Source organism: Micropterus dolomieu, linkage group LG18 (genome assembly GCF_021292245.1).
Source record: "Micropterus dolomieu isolate WLL.071019.BEF.003 ecotype Adirondacks linkage group LG18, ASM2129224v1, whole genome shotgun sequence".
Lineage (NCBI taxonomy): Eukaryota > Metazoa > Chordata > Actinopteri > Centrarchiformes > Centrarchidae > Micropterus > Micropterus dolomieu.
In genome coordinates this window covers 25,840,292-25,860,611 of record NC_060167.1, presented here as the reverse complement: position 1 = coordinate 25,860,611, position 20,320 = coordinate 25,840,292, and the positions used below count along the sequence as shown (strand labels likewise).

General features: G+C 40.9%; 4 protein-coding genes across 7 annotated transcripts in view; 3 read left to right on the top strand and 1 right to left on the bottom strand.

The window, feature by feature from the left end:
* Positions 1-566: 566 nt before the first annotated feature.
* b3galt6 (UDP-Gal:betaGal beta 1,3-galactosyltransferase polypeptide 6) lies at positions 567-4,988 on the top strand. Its single transcript, XM_046029592.1, has 2 exons — positions 567-989; positions 1,533-4,988. Exon 2 carries the CDS (start codon positions 1,543-1,545, stop codon positions 2,560-2,562), a length of 1,020 nt encoding a protein of 339 aa, XP_045885548.1. The 5' UTR covers positions 567-989; positions 1,533-1,542; the 3' UTR covers positions 2,563-4,988.
* The window catches only part of si:ch211-160o17.6 (protein FAM107B), an 18,459-nt gene continuing 2,558 nt past the window's right edge, over positions 4,420-20,320 (bottom strand). Inside the window, exons 1-6 of one of the 3 annotated variants that reach the window (XM_046029593.1) lie at positions 8,559-9,587; positions 7,499-7,541; positions 6,991-7,024; positions 6,546-6,702; positions 5,807-5,951; positions 4,420-5,655 (exon numbers count right to left, since the gene is read on the bottom strand). In XM_046029593.1, the coding sequence (XP_045885549.1) occupies positions 5,557-5,655; positions 5,807-5,951; positions 6,546-6,702; positions 6,991-7,024; positions 7,499-7,541; positions 8,559-8,740 (660 nt within the window). In that variant the 5' untranslated portion in view covers positions 8,741-9,587 and the 3' untranslated portion in view covers positions 4,420-5,556. Of the gene's footprint in view, positions 5,656-5,802; positions 5,952-6,545; positions 6,703-6,990; positions 7,025-7,498; positions 7,542-8,558; positions 9,588-20,320 lie in introns of those variants that run through there. The other 2 variants (XM_046029594.1, XM_046029595.1) reach the window with 2 other exon arrangements.
* tmem167b (transmembrane protein 167B) lies at positions 9,300-12,828 on the top strand. The gene is made up of 3 exons (XM_046029596.1): positions 9,300-9,453; positions 10,507-10,638; positions 11,341-12,828. The coding sequence occupies exons 1-3, from the start codon at positions 9,444-9,446 to the stop codon at positions 11,421-11,423; spliced, it is 225 nt and encodes a 74-aa protein (XP_045885552.1). The 5' UTR covers positions 9,300-9,443; the 3' UTR covers positions 11,424-12,828.
* Positions 14,950-20,320, top strand: part of mapk14b (mitogen-activated protein kinase 14b) — a 20,714-nt gene continuing 15,343 nt past the window's right edge. The window contains exon 1 of one of the 2 annotated variants that reach the window (XM_046029591.1): positions 14,950-15,373. In XM_046029591.1, coding sequence (XP_045885547.1) covers positions 15,255-15,373 — 119 coding nt within the window. In that variant the 5' untranslated portion in view covers positions 14,950-15,254. The remainder of the gene's footprint in view (positions 15,374-20,320) is intronic. The other variant, XM_046029590.1, reaches the window with a different exon arrangement.

Here is a 20,320-nt window from a genome sequence, read left to right as displayed (position 1 = left end):
AGCAATTCAAAAGTGGGGTGTTAAATAAGACAGATTTGCACACGCCTGCAAGTTGAAAGGTTCACTAACGTTACTTGTTCAGATCTAGAATCACAGTTAAAAAATTCCAACCATATAAGAAAATAATTAAGGGTGTTTGGACCTACATCGGTAACATTTCTTGATGTTGTTGAGGTTGTGATGCTCAGCCTATGAAGTCCATTTTAATTTGATGCGGCTACTACTGTGCTTTTATTTTGAAGCAAAACTTTAACATTCGGTCTTGTTCTGGTGATGCTCTGCAAACTTGACGCTGCATCAGTCGTTTCATGAAAGTGCGCATGCTCCAGTCAGCAGCTGTCCTCAAACTGATCCTTCTTTACATTATCCTTCTTAAAATGCCTTTTCTGATTACACGTGCCATATTTAATAAAACAACGTTGTCAGTGATCTATTGTTTTTTAAATATGTGATTGTGATACCCTTTCCGTTGTTCGCAAAATATCTAACTAACACAACCAAGCGTTTCCTCCCGTGTAGATATATGTATATACGTGTATATGCAATTTGTTCTAATAACGTAAATAACAATAACAGAAAGTAAACAAAAAAGGGTGTTTATTTTCTTTATTACTTTAATTCCCTTCTTGCGGGGGCTTCACTTCCGTTTCCTCTTCGTCATTGCCACACAGAACTGACTTGGTGGACTAGTGACCACACTACGAGACAAAAAAAATGAATAACGTTAGATCGATTCAGGGCTCAACTCTCCCAGCGAGCGATTTAACCTGCTTATTGTAACCTGCCTGTCGACGACGCTAAACTGGGCGGTGTTTATCTCATGTTTAGACCAGTATGAGCAGCCTGTGTGAGTTTGCATTCAGCGGAGTGAGATTGCAAAGTGCGCAGAGGGTCTTATCTCGGTAGCTAGCGTTAGCCCTGCACAGCTGTCGTCTGTGGGCCCCCCTGGCTGTATCATTCACGGGACAGGTACCTTTTAACTAGCTAAGGTAACTAACAATCATTCTTTTACAACTGCTTACAACACTGTTGTGACAGTTTACTGTGCTACAAAGACATAGGTGTGCAGCTGAGTCGAGGTTACCTTGCTAACTTGCTCGATTGCTGCCGTTATTCAAGGCAAAATCTGTAGATTTAGGGTAACCTACTAAACTTTAAAGCACAGGAACTGAAGGTGCTACGACCAATTTAATGCCATTTGTTACTATACACAAACTCTATAGACATCTTTTCTGATGCTCATAAATGTTTGTTTACATCTGGAATGTGTGTAAACACTGCCATAAAACCAGCTGATGCAAATATTTTGTGCTGTGTGATTATTAACTGCACCATCATTTAGGCATGTATTTAATTTACCATGAGATGAGAAACACAAATGTATTTTGTTATATGTCAAACTCTGCTCTTTGAGCCACTTGATATTCCCTCATGATGCTTACTGAAATGTAAAGCTGAAAAGTTTAATGCATGTTTTGACATCAACCTGATATTTTGAATTACATTAATGCTAACAGTGTTTTTCATTCCAGACTCAGCACCATGAATCTGTTGCGTCTAGTGTGCCGCCACAAGACAGCCCTGGTGATTGGCACTGTGTGCAGCTTTGCTGTAGTTTTGGTCTTCTTGGCTAAATGTACCTCTGAAACCCTGAAACAGGGCCACCAGGATCCTCCAGGCCTAGCCCCTCGTGCCAATTCTTTGCAATCCCGTCCAGAGCCGCATAATCCCCCCTCCACATCCAAAGACCTGTACGCATTCCTTGTGGTCCTCATCACAACCGGCCCCAAGTACACAGAGCGGAGGAGTATTATCCGCAGCACCTGGCTGGCCAAGCGGGACTCCGATGTTCTGGCCATGTTTGTGGTGGGAACTCAGGGGCTTCCCAATGAGGACCTTCAGAACCTTAACACAGAGCAAGGGCGGCACAAGGATTTGCTGTTACTGCCTGAGTTGCGAGATTCTTACGAGAACTTAACACTGAAGCTGCTGCACATGTACTCCTGGCTGGACCAGAATGTGGAGTTCAAGTTTGTCCTCAAAGCAGATGATGACACATTCGCTCGCCTGGACCTCCTTAAGGAGGAGCTGAAGGGGAAAGAGCCCAACCGGTTGTACTGGGGCTTCTTCTCAGGGAGAGGCCGAGTGAAAACAGCTGGGAAGTGGCGGGAAAGCTCGTGGGAGCTCTGTGACTACTACCTGCCCTACGCACTGGGTGGGGGTTACATCCTCTCGGCTGACCTCGTACGTTTTGTGCATCTTAATGTAGCCTACTTCAAGACGTGGCAGAGTGAGGATGTGTCACTGGGCGCCTGGCTGGCTCCTGTGGATGTTCGGCGGACACATGACCCACGCTTTGACACGGAGTATAAATCGCGTGGTTGCAACAACAAATACTTGGTGACACATAAGCAGAGCTTGGAGGACATGTTGGAAAAACACCAGACTCTGCAGCGTGACGGCAGGCTCTGCAAGGAGGAAGTCAAGCTGCGGTTGTCCTATGTATATGACTGGGGTGTGCCACCCTCGCAGTGTTGCCAAAGGAAGGATGGAATTCCTTAATTTTTGTCCATTGTACAAGGCTGAAGTTGGCTTTTGATTTGTATCTTCTTAAGTCCGGAAAAAGTTGAGGCATAATGTTTTTCGACCAATTCTCCATTGTTACACCATTTAAAGTTGTGTAACAAGTCCCAGAAATCATCAAAATCTCTTATTGCTGTTAAAATCCTATTTCAAGATTTGGGGAACCATTTTTATAATACCGAGAACCAAAAAATGGTCAATTTCACCGCTTTTTCTTTATATAGATAAGATAAGAGCAGGTCTAGCTCAAAAACACTATATGCTATCATTTTTGTCTTTTTTCACCACTTTCACCAGCTGGGTGTTAAACGGTCCATGTTCATTTAAAATAGGTTTGACAAATTTAGATATATTGGGTTTTGAGCTAGAACTGGTCTAACGTGGACTGGATCGAGGAAAAGCAATGACATATCCTTTTTTCTGTCTTCACAAAGAAGAAAATATGTTTCACAAATCTGAAAATGGGCTGTAAAGGTCCCATATTATGCTCATTTTCAGGTTTATACTTTTATTTTTGGTGTCTACTAGAAAATGTTTACATCCTTTATTGTTCAAAAAACACATTATTTTTCTCATACTGTCCACTGCTTCAGCACCTCTGTTCATCCTCTGTCCGAACACTCTGCCCCTACTCCCTGAAAGGCCACTTTCTTCTGATAGGTCAACTTTAGGAAGCCACCAGAGGGGCAACTAGCTGGCACAGTGCTTAGACGATGTGTCGAGTTATGTCTGGCTATGCGAGTATATGCATCAATGATTACTGTACAAAAACAACTTTATTCACTCACAAAGGCTGTGCTAGATAGCTCCATTCCTGATGTCATGCTGGGAGCCAAATCGAAAGAGCGTGTTTGCATACACATTTACTGAAAGACAGAGCAGGATTAAAAGAGAGGATGGTTTCTTTGAACACACAGGGGACACACATTTCTGTTGAAAATACATAAGAGTATTTAGCACAATGTGGGACCTTTTAAACATGTTAGTCTAGTCCAGGTCTGATTAGTCGAAATACAGTAGTTTTGTTTTTTACTCGCCCTGGCTTAAGCTTGATTTATACTCATGCATCAGGGCTACGTGCCTAGCCAGGCATTTATACTTGTGCGTCTGTGTCTCTGTTGTTCTGCAATTACGCAGACAAACGCTAGTTGGCGGTAGCGCTACAGCATCCACTGTGTTGACTTTTGCCGGCGTGAATGGGGGTAAAATTGTGCGGCTGTGACTTTTCAAATGTTACCGACCGAATGGATCGCATTCTGATAGTGAAACAAGTCACTATTCAGAGCGCTTGAATAGGAAGCCAACTTCAGCCTCGTGTCGTTTTTGACCCATAAACTCCCTTGGCCTTGTTATTCGGACCCATGCTCATGTCAGTGCTCTGCTTTCTCCTTTCTGTTTACCACATCGGTGGCCTACTTCTCTCCTCTGTCTGTGCTTCTTCTGCCGCACCTCTTGCTAAATAGTTCCACTACAAGATATGTTTCAAGGTTATTTCAGTGTAGTAGATAGTACATGGAAACACAGACGGGAGGTTGTTACCCTGCCATGATGTCTACATTTTTTGTGAAAGCAAATTTTTTTGTACTTTATTTATTGTTAATTTATTCAGCAGCAAACACAACACACTGGTGTTGAGATGAGACAGAAGCACACGGGGCCTGTGGTTGCTGCTTGTGAGTAGTATTTGTATTTATAAACATGTTGGGGAGAGGGGTACTTATGATTCACAGAATTAATGGACAAGAAATGTTAATTTTTTTAAATGTAAAACTTGTTTACGGTCAATGGTACACAAGGTTTCATGTATCTGGAGGTGCGAAGAATGTGTAAGAGAAAATGGTTGAATGTGTTTTATTCAGCAGGCCTTCTTATTCCTTATACTGCAACAGTCTCACTTTAAAGTTTAGGTCATACATACGCACATTTACTGTGCAGAGATACCAAGTTATTTTATGAATGTTTGTTTGGAGCGCACCACAGATTCAGATCGAGAAACTTGATATAGACTAGCAGCTGGCACTTGGTCACTTTTTTAAACGCGAAACATCATTTTACAGTCCACCAATCATTATTCAGTGATTACTTTGTTTTCTGATGTTAAGCTCTCCAACCTGAACTTACCCTGTGATGTCAGTAGCTGTGTCCTAAAACTTGTGAAATGTGTACAGCGTTGATTAAAGGGTACGATACGTTAGAGCACAAACGACAACAAAAGGAAAGCTGCAAAAGGAGCAACATACGACCGAGCTCATTTTCAGACTGCTGTTGCGTTTTTGTGAATAATGACATAACCGTTCTCTCGCTGTTGTCACTAGCAGATTCTGATTCAATTCAGCTTTTAAGTTTCAGTGTTTTGACGTACATGGTCAGCCTCCCTGGATGTTTTATTAAACATTTTAAATGTATTTTTGTCACTTATATTCTTATGTATTCATTGTTTGAAAGGATATGTCATATTCAAATGAATGCATGTTGTACACTTCTCTACAAAAGCCAGAATTGCTACCATGAGGACTTCACAAAATGCTTTTTAAAAAAATACCAAATACTAATATAATACTAAATAAAATTGCCTTACTTCTATAGCTGTTATATTTAGAAATGTTTCAATTGTAAAAACATGCTTTGATTTTACACAACCCAGGTTTTAGAGGAACTACATCAAGCATGTGGCCTGACGTATAATATAATAATAATATATGCTAATGTGGCTCGGGAAAGAGAAGTTTGGGGTCCCCTGCTGGAGCTGCTGCCCCCGCGACCGGACCCAGGATAAGCAGATGAAGATGGATGGATGATGGACATCAAGCATGTTACATTGGGAAATTCCAAACTGCCGTGTGAATTTACATGATCCATTATGCTTAAACATTAGTATTAAAATAAGGGAGCTGAATTTTGATTAATCCAATCCGAAATATATTCAATTGCCAATCTGTGATGAATTCATTTGTCCATTTACTGTGCTCGTCACTAGGAAAAGGTTTGGATACACTTCAGGGTTCGTCTCACACGAACAAACTCAGGTTCGTTCTGCAGGCTCTCACTCCTCTTCTCCTCCTCCAGCTCATACTGCAAGACAGGAAACATCTGTGTTTGGACATCCTCCTCAGTAACATTGCATATTTGCCAATATCTGCAGGCTTGCTCACACACGCCCAAAAAGTAGAATATATGATTACAAATGCTGGATTCCCCAGGTTTCTGTGGTTAACATACGTACGACTTGCATTGTCTGCTGCCTTGCAAAGAGTTTCATCTCCAGGTCAGAGGGAGGACAGAGGGCCAGCTCGCTCTGCTTGTTCTGCTCTTGCTGTCTGCGCTCCAGCACACACTGCTGCTCTGTCCTTTTTCTGGGCAGTAGACCTCTGAGGACACATGAGGGTGGGGGGGAGTAAGAGGGAATACTGATGAGATAGATCACTGCATGACGATAAGCAGCCAAAAAAGAAAATGACTTCCCCGGAACATAAATAAAAGGTAGCTCTAAATGAAGCTCAATGATGAGGTCTGGGAGTTATCTTGAGTAATCATATCATCATATGGACATTTGGACACAATGTCATTGGGTTCCTGAAGTAGCTTTTTGTCCAAACGCATAAGAACCACAAACCAAACTCTGTGTAGTGATTTACATGTTTGCTTTCTCAGACACAAGAGAGTGAAAGCACTTGCCTCCCTGTTGAGAGATTAGCAGTGATCTCTTGTATCTTTGACGTGATCAGTGTTAAACACCACCTAAACATGTGGCTTATCCCCAGCCACAACACTGGTCCGCTTGACATAAGGTATAAGAGGATTCTCTGACTGAGGCAGGAGACAAATAAAATATTTTCTTAGAGCAGCTGAGTAGACGTACCTTGACTTATCATATCCCATTTGTGTGTACATGGATCGGCCCGTTCCTGCTGCCCGTGTGACCTGGTTACAGATGGCAGGTACAGAGCGCAGTGTTTCCTCACCTTCTGTGGCAGAATAGCAGCTCTTGGTGAAGGGCTCGGTGTTGGTGGGAAGCCAGGACTGGATTTGGCAGCTTCCTGGGTTTGATGAGGTCACCGCCCTCCTGTTGTTGACACTCAGTCCCCTGGTGTGGTGGGACCATCCGCCAGCGATGTCCCTCTGACACAAATAAATATAAGCCAGCACACACAGGCATATATCCTTGTCAGTCTTGTATCTAGTACACTCCTGCAAACACAGCATGAGTAGAGTCTCTGTTGGTAGATACTGTGCATGTTAAAAAATGGTGCTGCTTATGTTCAAGTTGTATGTGTCATCATAAGAGTGTTTTAAAGTGATGGGCTACCACTTACGACCAAATGTTAAGAGCATGTCATTTGTTCCTTAGCTTCAGTTAACCAGTATAAACTTGACTTTCAACTTGTCCATTGTTTAATATGATCTTACCTCTTCTATTTCGAAGAACCATTTTTTGTGATACCTGAATGAAGAACAGCAGGCAAGTAAGTCAGTTCCATTCGCAAAATTTGCACTTTGAAAACGTGAAAGACTGCATAGATCTTTAATATATTTATAGAACATAAAACATGTAAATCTACACCAGACTGTCAGCAACATTAAAATTAAAGAACTTGTCAAACAAGCTTGAACAGTTTTGTTGTCAGATTGTTGTCCTCAAAATGACACAACTCATAGTACGATCTTGCCGGAACGAGAGAAAGAGATCACAAATCATGCTTTCAGTCAGTTTAGTGACTATTTCTCTTACCAACATCCATGCCAGAAGAAATTTTGCAAAATGAAGTCAACAAGGTTTTTGTGTATTATCAGCCCAGAAGAAACCAATAGGCAATTTTTTGCCCACTTAATCATATTTTTACTACTTTAATTCATTATCCACACCATTACTGAAACTATCATCACACCATAGAACTAATTATAATATCAGTCTTACCTGTGTACTATGGTAGAGACGCATTGCTGAAAAGAGAGCTGTGCTGAAGTCCGTTGTCGCAGAAGCAAGGGCAGAAGAAGAAGAAGCAGAAGCTAACTGTTGTTCTAAGGGTGCACAGTGAAGCTGATCTGAACAGGTGTGCTGCACTGTCCTGTGGTCAAATCTTATTAACAGTCTTACGACGCTTTGTTCAAACCTTGTTCCCTCCAGGAGAGAAACTTCTGTTGTCCTTGACATCATATGGATGATTAGGATAAAGTAATGTAATGATTAGGATAATGAAACACCAACAAAACAAATAATATATACCTTGTGGGTCCAACTATTATCACACACACTGAGGGGAGTCAAGGTTCACGCTAAATTCTACTTTAGTGTTAGTCTAGCAATTAATCTATACTTTTTACACACCGCTGCCCTGCTGCCTTCAAATTATATTCAAGCTGGAAAAACTACCCTCTGAAAGAGAAGAAACTTTCATGGTCCTGAGGAGACATCAGGTAAAATGCGGGCTATATAAAGACCTTTTTCAGCCCTGCAAAAACATACTAAATAGAAATGTGGGGATTAAGTATGAAAGGCAAATAACTATGGTAAGAGGATGTGCCAAATAGTGGCAGTGGATGTTGCTTGTGATGCAAAATGTGTGCAGTATTAAAAAAGTGAAAATACTGAATTAGGACTAATCACTACATGTGACATATAACGTGGGTGTGCAATGTAAAACGTTTTTATAGATGCAAATAGTATGAGCAGAAGGCTGAGGTTTAGGCATTATATATGGGTTCCAGAACTCAATGAGACAAAGTGTGTAGAAGTGCATTTTATGTATACATGCAGGTATCACATAGTTGCAGAAATAGATAGGTTTTTCAGCCTGCCTATGATGACAGAGTAAGTCTATCCAGTGGGTTTGAATTAATGGCGGTAGATGGGAGCATATGCACAGTATAACAGATATAACAGATAGGTTAGATATACATATAAACTAATGTTTTACTGGTTAATCTGGAGCAGATTGTTACGTAACACAAGGTGGTTTGTAGTCTATGGGTCTTACATGCAGTGCAGGTACCCTGATTCAGTACTGTCTTGACTGGCTGAGACTGAGGTTATTTGGACAGAAAGCACCCGGGAATGTCTGATGGCTGTCAACACAAATTGCTCCATGGTGGACCGCAGGGAATGAGGTGGAGGTGGAAGCTCGTTGCAGTGTGGGTGGAAACTCAGTTTAATCCTCATCCTTCCCTCTGTGCCGCCCACGGTGTGTCCAGGTTCAGAGCTGCAGCAGAGCCAGCATTTTTCACCACTTTGTTAATCCTATACGCTTGTCTTCCTTCCACTGTAGGTACTGTCTCCATGTCAAATATGTCAGAGTACAGTGTGCTTGCCATATCCTGTGAGAAATGTTGTTGTGAGCATATTTCGTTCTGCCTTCTCATGTGGTATATGTGTCTATTAACAGTCCTGTCCATTTGTTGGTAATACATTCTCCAGACAATATAACATTCAATTTCCTTCTAATAGATGTTGACCATGGTCATGGATACTATACAAACATACTACATGGTCTGTTAGACTACAATCTGTTAAATTATGTACACTGACGCATACTGAGGAAGGTTGCCCTGTGTTCACTTGTGTTGTCAATTTATGGAATTTATTATTGTTTATCAATAAAATGGTTTTCTGGACAAGTTTAAATTTCAGGTTGGTGTGCAGGGAGCTGTGAGTCATATATTCCAGTAGATGGCAGTAATGCTAGATGGACAACGACAAATATAAAACGTGAAAGAAGTTAGCAAGCCAAACCAGTGAAACCGGAAATGTCACGCGACTGAGTGCGAAGCGGACTGCTTTATATTCCCATGCTAGAATACATGATGGATATGTAATTTAAAGAAAGAAACAGTCATATAACATCGTCAAAGAGAAAACTGCAAATATGACAAATGGTATGTTTACTGTATTATGCAACTAGCTAAGAAGTGTCTGCAGCAGGACATGTAGAGCTAAGTTAGGCTAGCCAGCTAACTTAATGGTAGGAATGCTAACGTGGAAGCTAGGCTAGCTGTAGACGTGGCCCTGGGGAGCAATGTTAGTCTGCTAGCACCAAAACATTCAGATTATCCTTTACGAATTTCAGCAGTGTTAACCTGCTCGTTTGTTACAATCACAGATCAAGTGCACAGTTTGAAAAGCCCTTGTCTTCAAACCTTCTTATGTTGGAAACGTCGTATTATTGTCAGGCTACAAGGTTTCTTGCTAACTAACGTTAGCTTTGATTAACGTTAATGTGTCGGCGGCTAATGCTAAACAGTTCAGACATCTAGACCACAACAATAATCGAAACGGGCAAGAAAACCTGTGGGCATGTAACCGACATTAGTCCTTAAAATATCAACATTTCTCTGTCATTAACGCTGCTGCTTCTGGACTTCCCGGAGTCAACAACACAGCTTGCAGACCTCAGGACTGGGAGTAAATGCTATTGTTTAAATGACTTTAAATGGAGACAATACGAGACATAAAGCAGCAGGAGCATAAACGTCTGTCTCTCAGAGCTGGGCGTCAGAGCACCGACATACATTGAAAATGTCATTTGGTGACAGATTGTGAAGAGTGTTCATTGAAACTAAACTTACTTTCCGGGGAATTGTTTTTGTTTGTATTACAATAAAATTAATGTGTGTTTAGCAGATTCTCCCTTTTTTCTCCTTCTTTCTCTCCAGTCAGCTTCTATGCTGTTTTCTCCTTACAAAGAGGCCTTTTCAAATTCACAAATGAAAACTGACCTATGCATTAACGCAGCAAGAATCTGTGAATTATATTCCACGGTGGATTTCTCACCTCTGGCTTCTTCACATTCCAGAGTATTCTGTTTCTGTCAGTGTTTTTGTCTCATTTAATTCAGCTAACAGATGTGTGATTAAGGTGAATTAGCAATGCATTCAGTTAACTGTCAAGGAAGACAGACTGTGTGACGTTCTCTTCCCCTTCCTCTGTAGTGTACTCTTTTGATGGGATTGTGGTGTTTGGGCTGCTGTTCATCTGCACGTGCGCTTACCTCAAAAAGGTGCCTCGTATCAACACCTGGCTGCTGTCGGAGAAGAAAGGAGTGTGGGGCGTCTTCTACAAAGGTAGATAATGTTTAAAGTCTGTGACCTACAGACCCCAGCAGGTGCTTTGTATCTTCCTTGTTGAAGCTCTGCCAGGCTTGCGCTTCAGCGATCTGAACTCCCTGCTTGTTTCAAGGGCCTTTTGTCTTCAAACATTTGATGCTGTTTGGCCATAACAACAACTCACTTGGTTGTCTTATCTGTGCATCTCTTCACTAATATCTTTAACAACCAGTATTTTGACATGAAATAGCAGGTAAAGGCCAGGTATGATTAATAACATTAATAAGTGTTGCATCCTGTATAGTTTTGCCAGTTCAGGGGCTCTTGGTGTGTGTGTGTGTGTGTGTGTGTGTGTGTGTGTGGTCTGGCTCAGTGTCATACAAACTTTACTGGGAAGCTTCTTCTTCAGCTCTTTCTGAATGTCGTCTGTGAAAAGGTCCTATGTGGTGCTCATAAAAACTCTTCACAAAGTCAGAAATTTAATCTCAGTCATTGTTTCATTTCAAATGTAGTGGTTTGTTGTACAGAGTCAAAACAACAGAAAACGTGGCACTTCCTAAATATTTACACACCACACTGTAGTGTTGGACTTTTCTCTTGCCTGCAACACTCACTGCACTGTTAACACATCTGTTTACATGGTTTGCTATGTTTTCCTTAATCTGTGTGTTTGCAGTTGATCCGTTGTTTTCCTAACTCACTCCTCCTTTCTCTTCTCAGCTGCAGTAATCGGGACGCGGCTTCACATTGCGGTGGCGATGTCCTGTTTGGCTGTGGCTTTCTACGTTGTCTTCTTGAAATGATAGAACCAGACTGGACTGGAAAAAAAACTGAATGGGTGCAAGCTGGGGATGAACTCATCTCTGTGGCCATGCACTAATCCTTGTTGGATTACATGTGTGATGAAACCCCACTGGCCCTGTGGACCCTTGTGTAAGACCAGCCATTGCTGCCCCCTTCTTGTGACTGGGTACATAACTCCTCCCTTGATAATGTGTGTGCACTACAGAACATGAAGGGCATCTGAATCTACTCCACAGTTATTACAGAGGAGCGAGCCTATTGGGTCCCATGTTGTCATTCTATTGTAGGGTTAACTCTGTTGGTTGTCTCCACCCTCACCCCATAAATATTTATATTAAAGGATGCAGAAGATCGAAAGGGCAGTTTGTGCATTATACAACCTGTATACAACCTAAAATTAGCCTAGCTGTATATATTTGGGGAAAGATAGGACCAGTAGAGATTTGGCAGGGGTTACGCGTGATAAAACTGAAAATGGTGAATTCTGCTTGCTCCCAGCTGTGCTGTTTTTTTTTTCTGTATCACTTCTTCTGTCAAGGGTGGAGGGGAAGAGAAACAAAGCTAATATATAAAGATGTTCTTGTGTACACCATATTTTTTACTCTTTTCTTTTCTTAACAGAGCTGTTTGGTATCTCTTAAACTTTGTTTTAGATTTGAAATAGACTTTTTGCACAGGTGAATGTTTTTACTTTGACATCTAAGGCTAGAAAGATCTAGATAGATGTGTTAAAAGTCACATTGTTACGATTGAACTGTAAGTCACATAGGCGTCAAAAGTCCTATCACAATTGTAGAATATTGCAGAGAGAAGAGTAATACCTTTTTAAAAGAGGCATATCTCAACATATTGTGAAAATTAGATGGCTATGTCAGACTTGCCTCAAGATTTAAATGCAATGCCAAATAGGGATGGTCCTTCTCATGCCATCTTGATTACATTCTGTTATTCTGAGTTTAATTCTGTCACCTTTGTTTTTTAACTATTTTGGAGGGATGCAATGTAATTTTGAGTAAAACATTAATCAAACAATTTCTGTGTTTGTTTTCTTTAAAACAAGTGTCAGGTCTGAAGTGACAGACATCCAGTGCCTATACAGTGTGTTCACCCCTGTCACTTTGGAGTTTTTCATGTTTTGTTGATCTGCAAAAGAGAAAATAATCCTCCAAATGAAGTACAAATATGAAATAATTAAATGTATTTGGGTTTATGCTCTTCAAGTTAATATTTAGTTAAGGCAGTCCAGTCACGTTGATTGAAGCAGTGTTCAACTCCTGCCACAAAGCCTGGAGTGGATAGAGGCCTTTCGTGGTAATTAACTTTTTAAAGACATTTATGTGCAGCGTGGACTTCATGTTTGGGGTTGTTGTCTTGCTGTAAAATAAATCATCTCCCATCATCGTATCTCAGATTTTCGTCTGTATTTTGTTGCAGTAATTTTCCCGTCACAAGTCCTCCAAGGCCTGATGCAGAGAAACTCCAGATATCTCCCCACAGAATAAGGCTGTCCCCGCCATGCATCATGTATTTCTGCTGATGTTCAGTGTTGGACAAATGCAGCATGTAGTATAATGGTCAAATAATTTTTATATTTTGTCACACAGGCTAGAGGTCATCCAAGTTCTTTACCAACAAACTGCGAGTGGAGAAGCATCTAGCCAATAGTGTTTGTGTGCAGTGTCTCCCATCTCACCCAGTGAACCCTGTACCTCCTTCACACGTGCCATAAGCCGCTTGGTGGGTTCTGACACTCGTGCCCTTGTCACAAACACACTCAGTTTTTGAAGACAACCTGGTGTCAGGAGATTTACATTTAAACCCTTTTCCTTTTATCCAAAGTGACTTATATTTGAGGAACAACATACAAGCATCAATACAGTAAGAGATCTACAAGTGACAATAGATACTAGTAAGAGCAGCAATAAATACTAGTGAGCTATTAGCACGTACAGCATCAATGGGGTAAATACCTAGGGAAAGAAGTAAGAGTTAATGAAATAGTGCAATCAATACAAGCGAATTGTAAGGAAACCAAAGAAGAGCACAGGAAGTGCATGTTAGGGGTCAGAGGTGTTATTAGAGGAAGTGTTCATGGAAGAGACGAGTTTTCAGGAGCTTCTTGAAGTTAGAGAGGGACACCCCTGCTCTGATGGCATATGGTAGTTCCTTTCACCATTGTGTTGTTACAGATAAGAACAGGGACTGAGATTGCTTTGTGTGTAGGGATTTAAAACATATTTCCATTGTTTATGATTTACCTTACCTTATGTTCTCTATTTCAGTGCTGTTCATACTATGTCATATTGTATATACTGTATACCAATACACCTACCTCAGGTCATAGGTCTTATTTATTTTTTCCAGCATCCTTTGCACTATGCTCCATCACACTGTGTACATGTGTACATGTATGTGTACCTGTATATCATATCCACCTTCAACATGTACATAATGAGAATAGTTTACTCTTGCATCCTTTGCACTCTGATCACTGCACTATTTGTCAATATGTCTATATTGTTTTGTTCATAGTGTGTATATTAGTGTTGTCTATTCTGTAGTTTGTGCCTGATTTTATTTTATTATTATTTTATTATTGTGTTATTGTATTATTGTATAAGTAAGCACATCGTGAGCAATGTACAATGTACAAGAGTCAAATTCCTCATATGTGTACACATACCTGGCAATAAAACTGATTCTGATTCTGATTCTGTACTTTGTACATTGGAAATTGTCTTGTATCCCCAACCTCATTGTTCAGGAAAGACCCTTTTCACTACAGACATTGGACTGGTTGTAGGAAAAGCACGGGTGTGAAAACAGTAATGATAACTCTGTTCTATTCAAACGTCCCAATGAGCACAATACCCCGTCCTCGAAACCGAAGCAGCTAAATGGAATTTACACCTGGCTTTTGCTGCTGTGACATTGTTTCTTCCATGAAAAAGGGCTGTTTTTAACGTTCATTTGTCTTTATGATTTTACAAATTAACTAATCAGCAGTCGGACCTTCCAGGGTGACTCACAGTTCCTTGTCACACTTCAATTAATACACAGGTGATCTTTATTCCACTCATTTGCAGCTAATAAAAACAAATGACAGCACTTGCCATGTAGGTGTGAGCCATAATCAAATGGGTGAATAATATTAATAAAAATGTGTTTTATTTATAGATATTTTTTACTTGTTATTAAAGAGAATCTGTTGACCAGTATAAAAAAATCTTAATTACATAATTGTGATTTAGTAATACTGCATTGTTAAGTCATGACATGATTAGATTGGTGTGACTGTAAGATGCTATTACGTCATTACATCTAAAGTACATTTAAACAGATTAAACATGTTCAGGGATTGTCAGAGGGAGATTCCCACTCGTGTCCACAGAAACGACGGGATATCCCCTGGTTTCTCAATATGCGATCCAGTTCTCGCGAGAACATTGTCAGAACAGGGACGCGCAGTGACGAAGAGACGTACGCGTTCACGTTTCCGCGCGCCCCAGCAAAGCTATACAGTTCTGGACGAAACATTCAGCGAAAGCTAGTACCCACTCGGCTTCCTGACCCGAGCACGATTTGAAGAGGAAGTTGTCTCCAAGCGCACCGACGTGCACGGAGAGGTGGGGGAAATATTTTTTTTTTGCACAGCTGCACCGAATTTGCACGACTGGGCGGCTGAAGTTTTTGTGTGATCCAGGCCGTCTCAGTTGTAAGTTTTATCAGGAGCAGCAGCACACCACGCCGTACCACACGGGGAGGAGAGGAGAGGGGCAGAAGTTTCCGCTGGCTTGTTTTGTCGCTGCGCGGCTGGTAAATCCGCAGGAATGTCGCAGAAGGAGAGACCCGTTTTCTACCGACAGGAGCTCAACAAAACCGTGTGGGAGGTCCCGGAGCGGTACCAGAGCTTATCTCCCGTCGGGTCCGGTGCTTACGGATCTGTATGGTAAGCAGTTGTTGCAGAGCACACAGCACGATTGCACAACGGCCGAACGGGTTTCCACCACCCACAGAGGCCCGTCACAGTTACCTCCCCACGGGCTGCTTAGCAGCCCTGTAAAGGGTGCCTGTGGAAGAAAGGAGGAATATCAGTTGTGTCGTTTGTTTACACGTTCAGACTTTGGCTGTTATGAATTGATGGCACATCGTGCACGCTTCGGGGTGGCTCGCATTTCTTCGGCGGGTGGGGATTATGTTTGTTTTTGTGCAAATTTTTGTTTTGCTGTGTAACTTGTCCTGTAAACACTTGCGTGTAACTTACTGGTCATTTCAAGAAAACACATTGGCAGCTCCAGGATGAAGTTTAACTGGACTCCAGTGTCAAACGTCGCCTGTTTTTCAGTCGTTTATCACTGTCTTCTGAAGACGGCTGGACAGTGGCGTGTGCATGCCTGCATCATCTGCCAAAGCCCTGCCTCGTCAGGAGCTATGATCTGAGCTCATCAAACAGTGAGGGTTAACCAACCACTACAAAAACATTGTAGTCCTGCACGTACAACCTAGTCCTTTACCCATCCGCACATTGCATGCATTATGCATTTTCTAGTTGGGTGCAGCCTGCACAGTACCAGAAGGTCACGTGGTTTTCAGAAAGTAGGCCCCCTCGTGCACAGTGAGAGCTTTCTATAGGAGCCCATCCGAAGAGGATGATGACTCTGGAATGATGTCACCCTTTCTCTCGTTGTGGCACATCCATGACTCACAGTCCCGAGGTTAGGTAGTGGCCTCAGCTGTAACGCCTTTCAGTCATCACGAAGTCATAGATGGCATCGTACAGTCATATTAACTTTACGGTCAGTTTTCACCTCAACTTCTACATTTTCAACTGATGAGTTTGTGTGTTTCTCAGTTATTAGTGGTGAATAAAGCGTGAACTGTGTCCGTATTTTGTACTTTACACAATCACTGGGCATACAACTATCAATGCACACGAAACGCATAAATATATACAGTGTGTTCTTAATAGCCATCTGTGGGAGACTAAATACGTCGTTACTAATAATTTATGCACTTATGTCAAGGCCAGAACAGTGCTTTTAAAATAAAAAAGGTTGGGTTCTATTTATTTTATTCACTTCCCCCGATTAATAACTTTGTCCGGCCTTGATTGCACAAAAAAGTATGTGTTGCAAGAAACAAAAGAATCAGGATTCTTACCCTTAAAGTATAATCTGTGATTAAAAACAATGGTTCTCAAATGCCAAAATCAATTTTTGTATGTTAATAAAGTTGTTAACTGAAGAAAAAAATGTAATTGAACCCCAAGACTACACAATGCAGTATGGAAGTTTATAGATGACAAAAGGGTTAGATTTTATTTTTAAATTTTTAGAATCAGATTTTTGCTCAATGGAGGACAGAATCATCACCATAACAGATTACTTGAGCAGTGAGAGGAGTTGCTTATCTACATTTGAGGCAGAAATAGTGATTCTCGCGCTGGTAATGATCAAAGCTGCTCCTGCTCACTTTTGGTAGTCTTAATCCCCATGAACACAAAGGGTTTTCCTGTTAAACTGAGGATGCATATATCCGCATACCCTACTCCGTAGCCTGACATGCACCTCCCCAAAAATGTGACTACACGTTGCGGCGAGGACTGCAAGAACTGTAATGGTCGGCGTGGTAGCATCTCATTTCCTCCAAGCCCCCTTTTTGCTACGGTTTCCAGGTTGAACAACATGTTTCCTCGTAACGGTGTGTAGCAGTGTAACGGCCATTGGGTTACGTTTTCTCTCGTCTTTGTCAGAGGTGTTATCAGTTGAAATAAATTTTGCTATGTACCTGACAAACGGATGTGGGTTTGTCCTATTGCAGCTTTCTAGTCAGAAATGGTTAGCAAACGACCTCTTGTGATCTCGAGTGTTCAGAAGCTGCCAAAACAGCTGGAGAAAATGGAGAGACCAGACTCAGAAACGAGTCTGATCCTGTGCGTGGTCAAGTGTTGACTTGCAGACTGAGTAGCGCTAAGAATAAGTTTTGTGCTCTCTCAAACATTTTGCAATCAATAATCTTCCATACAACTCCCCTACTCCCTACATCACCAATTTCTGATATTTGCAGAGAATATCCGGTGATTTTGGTCAGTAAATTACACTTTAATTTCGTCATTCGCTACAGAAGAAGACTGTGCCATGCTTCCAAATTAATGTAGTTTTTAACTTGTGCACACATACACAGACAATTTTCTCTGTATTTTCCTGTTCGGTCAGAAAGTGATTTTCATCATGACCAGTAAGCCAGTTAGGCTATGTTTCATATTGCATTTCAGTGCAGAAAGAGCCTGAAAATTGGATACTCCTTTCTATTTTTTGAATCGAGACGATTCTGAATCTATTCATGACACCAACAATCTGAATTGAATCTGGAGATGCCCAAAGATTCCCACCTGTGTGTTTTTCTTTTGTTTTTAAAAAGAAAAAGGAAAAAAAGCAAACTGTATCATTCTTACTGTTACTTGCAGTTACTTTGTAGTGGCCTTTGAGGAAATTCCTGTGTTTTCCTCCGTATTTGACTATATCACCAGAGCAAGGCGTTGTTTGCCTGTCTCTTTGAAATATGGATGGTCACAAAGCGTTTTGAATACTATAACTTACATTCAGTTCTGCAGGCAAAGTGGTCCAAACAGCAGGCTGTCATTAAAACCCTTATCTAAAAAGTATAAATAAATAACCTCGCAGCACCTACTACAGCCATGTCACGGCTGTTGGTCAGCTGGACACGCGCGCTCTGTTGCTCAGCCGGCAAAGTCGTTTTTGTTGTTGCCGTGATGTTCCTCAGGCTCTCAACCTGAATTCTTCCCAACTTTTAAATATGGAAAGCATGTGCTATGTATGTGGTTTTTTAAAAATAATTTGCATCATCGTGTCAGTCAGTCACAAGACTGACATGATAAAAACACTTATCACTTTCTCCTTATTTCTGACCTTTGTTCTATTTCTTAAATTTCAGGCTTGGAGGCGATCCAGGGTTAGCGTGGAAAGAAAGCGTTAACAGTGAATTGTGCTGGCTGGGATCACTGTATGGATTGTGTGCTGGGTGCCTTGTGTTATTCAGTCTAGATTTCTCAGCTGCTAAACAAGCACAAAACCCATACAGGCCTACGGGGTGTGTATGCATATTACATCAATGGCTAATAATCAGCTCTGTGCAGGAAAATTAATTATGGCAAAAAATTATATCTGAATATTTAAGGCTTTGATTAAATCATAACAGTAATTCCCAGAAATGCACAGACCAGTAAAGACATCTGTTGCAGAACATTATTAAGTATTTTAATAACAATTTTAAGGGATACAATATAATGAAACTAATTATTGCATGATGGCACTACAACAACATACATTTCTCTCTAAGAAACACAGAGATCAGTAAAAGCAGTTATTGATAATCAGAATGTGGAGCTAAATGTGTAAATAGTTCTCTGGATGCCCCCTCATTCTGAAAACACATTGACATTGGCTATATTATACTTCATGTCCCATAGCAGCCCCTTCGCTTTGTCTTTGCAGACAATGTCTAGCACTGGATATTTTGCTGATTAAAAAAGGATTGTATGATGAGGGTAATGTGGTTAGAAGCTGCAATATTGTGGCAAGTTCTGGCTGACGCATGTGGTTGTAACCTCAGAGAAATGTGCACTGACTTGTCAGCTCTCCAAACAAACAGGAGGCTTAAGTTTAAAACCAGCAATTTTACATTCAGTCATGCAAGGTCCATGACAGAATACGTGTATGATGTCAGAAAAGTACAACCATTAATTTTGGTATAAAGTTAGGGATTAGAGCTCCTCAACATATTTGCATACATCACAAATTAATTTTGCATACATCACAAATTAATTTGTAAGGAGTCCAGTTTTTCAGGCTTTATAAAAGGAAGGGGATGAGTATATATCTATAGATTACAGTGCACCATCAATTTGCAAAACATTTTAAAACCACATAAACTAGGAAACTCATTCTTCATTAAGTACTGTTTAAAAGACTGCTACATCTGAACCACTCAAAGAGAAATATGAAAGTCTTTGTCTAGTCAAGTTAAAAAGTTAAGGCGTACATGACTTATCAGTCTTAATGCTCAAACTCTGAACTCCCTGGAAACCAGTACACATGGGAGTCTGGAAGCGATAGTCAGGTGGTTTACTGTCATCAGTAGCACTGTTAGCAGAGCAGATTGGAAAATGAGTGTTATATGACCTAAGATAATTTAATTCAAGTTTGATTATAGAAATACTGAGATTATTGCTACTTCGGTGTAAAGGCAGTTACCATAGGAAGTGTGGCTCTTTTAACAGAGCCAGATTAATAAGTCATCATGCTTATTATGTGTAGGTTGAGGTCAGCATTTAAAACTATTTTACCGTATAATACTGTGTGTGTGTGTGTGTGTGTGTGTGGAACAGGTGAAGCATTACTGTGCATTAGGTCATGGAGTGCATCCTCAGCTGCGGGAAAAGCTAGATGACGAAAGGGAATGTGGAACTGATTACTGCCGAACATCTAAAACATGCTCCATTAAAAGCTTGTTCCACTTCTCCACACTTGTTACATTTGCTTTTGAGTCTGCGAGGTTCTAGCTGTCATCTCGCGGCTGTTAGTTCCTGTCATAACCATAAATAGAATTTTAGAAAATAAGTCTTAATAACTTTAGACCTATATACCTGCAAGTGTGGGTGTTAAAAGCAAGCACAGCATAGATATATTCATCTGCTGTCACATTATTGTCAGGTATTAGAATTCAAATTCAAAAGTCATGAGCAAGTTGAAATATGTGCTAAGGTAATACCTAATTATCAGTTTCTGTCAGGCCATACAGGTTAGATGGGGCAGTGCTGCATTCAAAAGGGGTTAGGCAAGGGTGGGTTATTTTCTCCATTCTTGTTTGGCTTGTG

What these genes read in the sequence shown, in the direction of transcription:
- b3galt6 (XM_046029592.1), top strand. Translation starts at nt 1,543, where the DNA reads ATGAATCTGTTGCGTCTAGTGTGCCGCCACAAGACAGCCCTGGTGATT.
- tmem167b (XM_046029596.1), top strand. An exon ending in GTGGGGCGTCTTCTACAAAG is followed by an intron (nt 10,639 to 11,340) that starts GTAGATAATGTT and finishes TTCTCTTCTCAG; the next exon opens with CTGCAGTAATCGGGACGCGG.